Genomic DNA, 6,572 nt, shown 5'->3' with positions numbered 1-6,572 from the left:
ACTCTTCACTATCAATTAACAAATCAGCGCAAAAAAAACTTTAGCTGTCTGGCTAACACACACTTCCTGTGTAAACAAAACCATTTCAGTCAAAGATTTTCTGCCATTGAAAGTGCATTCTTTTAGTCCAATTGTCTATTTTATCAATCCCCTAAACAAGCCTGTCAAATGAACTAACCATCCAGCCTTAGAGGTGCTCCAAGTTCCAATTTTCTTACTTTGAGGATAATGCTAATTGACTATGGTTACCTAGCTAGCATTCTGTGTGCTTCAGTGTTAGCATGTCCACAGGACAAAACTATCTAGCCTACCGGAGACACAGAGATTATTTTGGGGCCAATCCTCTCATCACATATTGGGAAAGGTGACCAATGGGCCAGAAAATCAGTGTAGTCCTTCAAGGAGCTACTAATCCACCTAAAAGAACTTCATTAGCATGGCTTTCAGTTGAGAGTTTTAGTGTCCCATGATGGTCTAAATGCAATTGCAGAGGATTTTCCAGAGGTCCTCTAAGGCAGTGGTTCTCAACGTTGGGTCCGGGGACCACCAGTGGTCCTTGAGGGGGTTCCAGGGGGTTCCCAGGAAACTGATGAATTGTTAAACTTCAGCATCATTTCATTTACAATAAGTTAACACAATTAGAAAATGTAGAAGAATGACTGTTTTAATCATAGCTTCTCTGTTATCTCTCTACCTACAACACAGATAGTGATGGAATTCTGGACAAAATCATATCTGACAATAAAAATATTCTCAGATTTGGGTCCAAGAGACGAAATCCCATCAAATGTGGGTCCGTGGTTCTAATGTGGACTAAATTACGGGTCCTTGCTATGAAAAAGGTTGAGAATCACTGTTCTAAGGCAGGGTGAGGCAGGTTTCACTGCAGGCTTTGAGTAAAATCCTCCCACACCACACTGGAATGATTCCTCTGGTCAGACATCTGATATAAAAAAAAATAAATAATAAAAACATACTCACCAGCTGTGGTCAGGGAGGAACCTCCATCAGAGCAGAGGTGGACCACACTGACTGGCTTATATCAAATTCTTAATAAAAGGTCAATACGTGCCTGATGAATTGGTCTCACGCTAGCTGTTACCGTCAGCTGGCAGCTTATTGCAAACCCCCAGACTGTGGTTAACACTATCTTTGCTCTCCATGCCAACAGGCAGTTACTGACGCCTTTCCCCCCCCCCTCTCACTGCTTACACTTAAGAAGCTGGAGCACTTCGACTGCTCATGTTGGGGATATGGAAAACTTCCCTTTCCTGCCCAAGGTCTCTGTTTTTATCAGGCAAAGTTATAGTAAGAAATGGAAAAAGTGGAGAAGATACGGGCCACAGTGCTGCAGCTCAGTAAATGATCAAAAAACAAAGAGTATTTCACATTTTATTTTGTGCAGTACGCTTATATGAGTTGGTCATATGCCAGTGTATTTGTTGAAGACTTTTAAGAGAGATGACCACATTCAAACCAGTCCAACAGAAGCTGAAGAAAAGATAGACTTTATGTAGTTTTAATTGAACCATTGTGTGTTGTTGGACCTTGAAAACCCAAGCAGCATGAGCAAGGCCATCGCCGCCTGTGTTAGCATTGCAGTACCTATCAATATTGCAGTACCCATTAAGGACATTAAACTCTGTAATTGCACTAATTTCAGTTATTTGTAAAATAAATAGAATGTAACTGCCATTAAAATGCCCCAAGACCATTTTCCGCAAGATGGATTAGATAAATTTGGCTACCCCTGAATTTCCACCTTGTTTTCGAGCTCCCTATAAATGATCCAGAAAATGTCCTAATGAAAAATACAGGTGGGAAAGACATTATGTATCTCGGGGTCTTGCTGCCCCTTCATGGAGAGAGAAGTGGTCTATCTATGGGTGACCTGGAGAGAAAACATTCCTAGCTAATGACTGCATTCTGCTTGAGCAACAAGCATGGCTGATTTAAGCCTAACTAACCTCTAAAGAGATTCAATTTCTAAACTACCTCCCCCCTCTCCCTCCCCTGGAGCCCAGTGTGTAAATGAGGCAGTCTGTTAATGAAGCAATTCAATGACCATTATTCTATTATGCATACCTGATTATGGAGACTTACACCACGAGATATTAACAGTCCTAAGTAGTCTCTGTGTGGTGATGAAAAAGACCTTCAAAAGCCTGGGCAAAAATGGAGGGAAAATAATTTATTATAGATTATATAAATACTCAAAAAGCCATTGATTGGAATAGTACAATGATCTCATTGTCCTGTAACCTGAAGGAGGTTAGGCCTGCAATGAAACACAATGCAATGTTTTCAGCAATTAGATCAGTAGGAGATGATATTTTTGTTGATTATGAAGAAATAGATCTAGGATAATGCCGCCTCTTACCCTACATTCAGACAGAGCAGTGGTTCTCAACCTGGGGGTCAGGAACCCCCAGAGGGTCGTGAAATAATTTTCAGGGGTCTATTTTTTCAGTTTTTTCTCAACTTTTTTTTGCTTTTTTAGCAATATTAAACTAAGCAGAAATACTAAACAGCTTTCACTGGAACGAAAGATTCTTTCTCTATGCGCTCCTGTACCGGGGGTCAAGTGGTTTCAAGGGGTCACGAGCCAAAAAGGTTGAGAACCACTGAGATAGAGCACGAAAAAAACAGATAGAGGCAGCACAAATACATGCAAAGACAATGGAAATACGCAGAGTGACGTGGACGCAACTTGAGAAGTTGCTCTAGTTGAAATTTTTCTACTTGATTGAGAAATTGCCCTGAAGCCAATCAGCTTGAAGCACGACTCTATCCAGGTGTCTGTAAATCCCCCCCCCCCCCCCCATGCACCTCCTTAGTATTTACATCTATCATTGATGAAAACGCGGGTCAAAGGTCATGGCATCAGCTCCTCAAGACAAGGACAGAAGGCAACTAATGGCGCAAACTAAGAATACTGAAGTAACTCAGAAAGGTATGGCATCATTTTTCTTGTAAATTTGATTGTAATTCTATTGCCAAGTGGTTTTGCCGATTGTGTTCTACTGAATCATATTCAAAGTTTTTAAATGGCCTGTGTTCCCCTTTAAACCCAGATTCTAAGATTCCATCTGCCGTTTCGGCAAAACACAAAACATTAGACCTGTCGCTGCGAAAGAGCATGGATCTCAGTGGATTTAACCTTACATTTACATTAATTCACCCCTTAATTCATGCAAAATCCCATTAATATTAATGAAGGGAGTTATTAATGGTGGAGACCTGATCAAAATCACCTTAAACTCCCCTAAATTTTTGACTCCTTACTTTCTAATTTAATGTAAAATTCAGGGAAACAGGAACTTTCCATTAATAACTCATTAATAACCTGTAAACCATTCACAAAAGGCATGAAAAATCCCTTAATTACTAGTGTCTCTGTGAATCAACCCATGAATAAATCCCTTACAAACATAATACTAACCTTACTTTTTTAAAGCTATGTTATTACCTCCGCCAAGGTTATGTTTTCAGTGCCTTGTTACACTGAACGAGTTTAAAGCTCTGGTGAAATCATTGCAGTCTACCTTGTCGGTGTGCAAGTGTTTTTATGTGAGCAAGTTTTAATGTTGTAACTTTATCTGTTGTTTATTGTTTTTACTGTGACTATGCTGCTGCCCTCTTGGCCAGGTCTCCCTTGTAAAGGAGATCTTTGATCTCAATGGGACTAACCTGGTTAAATAAATGCTAAATAAAGAAATAAATAAAGTGCTGTTTGTTTGTTTGTCTGTCTGTCAGCAGGATTACGGAAAAACTACTGGCCTGATTTTCATGAAACTTGGTGGAAGGGTGTAGCATGGGCCAAGGAAGAACCCATTAAATTTTGGAGCGGATCCGGATCTGACTCACGAACAAGCAATAATAGCACGAACCTTGGCGGAGGTCTGCGCTCTCCGAGTGCCCTTCTAGTTGTTTATGTAACGGAGAAATTAAGGACATTTCAGGGATAAAATTAAGGGGTTTTTGGTTTCATAGCGGAGATCTTCAACAGGTGACGTTCGGGATTTGACTGGGATTGGGATGTGCATGTTTTTACTCTTAGACCTGACACCTCGCCATCTCATGTGGTTATTCCCACCATGACTTCGCTGATATCCCACAGTTTCCGGGCCACTTCTTGGTCTGTGGCCTTGGCCAGAAGAACCTGCGGCTGACAGTCCGCGAAGCACTTCCCCTGAACGCCCTCTACGTCCGGGCTGCAGGCCAGGTAGACCGAAGTCCGAGCCCCTTCCTCGGGGCTTTTAAACAGCCCCCGGGATACCAGGCTGAACAAGGGCTTGGCCAACGCGGGGACGTGGACGTGCCTCCCCAGGTTCGTCCTCACCACGCCGGGAGTCAGAGCGTTCGCCGTCACCCCGGTGCCCTCGAGCCGACGGGCCAGCTCGCAGGTGAACAGGAGGTTGGCCAGCTTGCTGCGGCCGTAGGCGAAGGCCTTGTCGTAGCTCTGCTCGCTGTTCAGGTCCTCGAAGTTGACGTGGCCGTGCTTGTAGAGCTTGGAGGAGACCACCACGACGCGGCTGGGGGCCGACCGCCTCAGGAGGTCCGACAGCAGGTGGGTGAGGAGGAAGTGGCCGAGGTGGTTGACGCCGAACTGCATCTCGAAGCCGTCCTCCGTTTTGGCGTAAGGGCACTGGTAGATCCCGGCGTTGTTGATCAGCACATCTATCCGGGGCTCCTCCTGGTGAAACGGAGGGAAAAGAAGGGTTCCCCTCTCATTTCTAGATGATGAAACAGATCTAGAAGCAGGCACTGTGCTTTTACCCTGACAAACTGAACAGTGAAGGACTCCCTCAGATGCTTCAGATTCAGTGCAAAACATTCATCTGAGTATAAGTGTTTTTTTTTTTTGTGTGAACACTCAGTAGACATGGAAATAACCCTGAAATAACCCCAAAATAAAAGGGAAGTGCCTGGATCAATCCAGCCAGACAGCCAGAAAAAGCGGAAGTTATTTTGCCTTCAAAATAAGGGCGTTGAATTTGTCTTGGGGAAAGAAAAAAAGTATTGTGGCGTACAGAATAACAAAAATCATATAAAATTATTTGTAGAATCATTACCAGTGGAATAAAAATGGGTTAAAGTAGATTTTTAAATGACAGTAGACAACACTAAATTATCTGGGTTGGGAAAAAATGTAATTTCATGTCCATTTACTCACTATTCTGTGATTTATATTACTTGAAAAACGCTAATGATAATGGTTAATAATGGTTTTATTTTGAAGGTTTTGACCAGAAGTCCTATATTTTATTCTAACAGGCTTGACACCTGTAGTGAGTTTAAATAACACAAGGAGGTTTTAGATTGTTAACAGCTACAGTAATATTGTTTGAATATGTTAGAGTTATCATTCTAGGTAGCAACATTGCTAGCAAACGTCAAGCTTACCTCTAGGTACAATACAATACATTTGCTAACATTGGTCCAACATACAGCTACGAACACAGAAGAACATTTAACAAGCTAGTTAGTTACTGTATAAACAACAGCCTTAACTGTGATAAGTGCGGTTCAATCGTATGCATAGAAATGGACTCCGTTCAAAAATCTGGCAATTTATTATTCTCTCGTATATTGGCTAAGGTAGGCTACATACGCCTTAAACCCAATACCTCTTCTGAATCCATGAAAGACACTTTTCAATTCGGCATACATATAATCCACCAAGCAGTACTTATTTCAATAAAATTGCAATTTATATAACTGGCTAGCACTGCTCCTTATTGCTCACTACGGTTTACTGTTGTGGAAGAATACTGAACGAATGACAAGCGAACCGCTTCTAAAAATTGAAATTTGATTTAAATAAGTACTGGTTGTTGGATTATATGCATGCCGAATTGAAGGGTGGAGTCTAACTATAAAGAAAATATCTAAAGGCATATTTTATGGGGTATACACCTTTCCCAATAAGGAAGGCCAAATTAAAACTCCGAGATTTTTCATGGACTTTGGCCTACAGTTCTCTCCATAAGAGAGAATGGGGCTACGAGCCTAGAAGCGTTATGGTTTCCAAACAAACAAACAAAGCTTGCTCACTGAAACCCATCTACCTTTATTATGTCTTGACAGAAAGTGTGCACGGATTTGAGCGAAGCGAGGTCCAGCTGTTTGACGACTAGTTGTTTAGTGTCTGCGCCAGTTTCCAGTCGGATCTCCCGGGCTGCCTCTTCAGCCCTGGTCATGTCCCTACAGGCCATTATCACACGACCCTGGCGCTTCAAAACACCCACTGTTGTAGCTTTTCCAATGCCGCTGTTGGCACCGGTCACTATTATAGTCTTTCCACTCATCATTTTGTTGACTACCTAAATAACAGAGTCCCAAACTTCCTCAAACGCTAACTAGCTACATGACTAGACAACCAGACTTATATACTACATTACCCAGACTTCATAGCTGGCGACTGCTTCCTCCAACGCCAAGTGCTGCCTTCTAGTACTCCGCCTAAGTTCGTAAAAATTGGTTGTTTCGCCTGTTTTCACAGAAAGGTACAATAAGTATTTACTTATGCAGTGATAAAATAAAATTTAAAAAAACATATTATTTACGAA

General features: G+C 41.9%; 1 protein-coding gene across 1 annotated transcript; it reads right to left on the bottom strand.

Annotated features, from left to right (window-relative positions):
* Nucleotides 1–3,947: 3,947 nt before the first annotated feature.
* rdh14a (retinol dehydrogenase 14a) lies at nucleotides 3,948–6,314 on the bottom strand. The gene is made up of 2 exons (XM_071535502.1): nucleotides 6,072–6,314; nucleotides 3,948–4,696 (listed from the first exon to the last, which is right to left on the bottom strand). Exons 1-2 carry the CDS (start codon nucleotides 6,312–6,314, stop codon nucleotides 4,079–4,081), a joined length of 861 nt encoding a protein of 286 aa, XP_071391603.1. The 3' UTR covers nucleotides 3,948–4,078.
* Between the last annotated feature and the right edge of the window lie 258 nt (nucleotides 6,315–6,572).

This window comes from Centroberyx affinis, unplaced genomic scaffold, assembly GCF_046629955.1.
Source record: "Centroberyx affinis isolate AG114_WGS23_722 - 3 ecotype Tasmania unplaced genomic scaffold, CSIRO-AGI_Caff_v1 ptg002724l_1, whole genome shotgun sequence".
In the NCBI taxonomy this organism is placed as follows: Eukaryota; Metazoa; Chordata; class Actinopteri; order Beryciformes; family Berycidae; genus Centroberyx; species Centroberyx affinis.
This window is presented reverse-complemented; position numbering and strand designations above follow the sequence as displayed.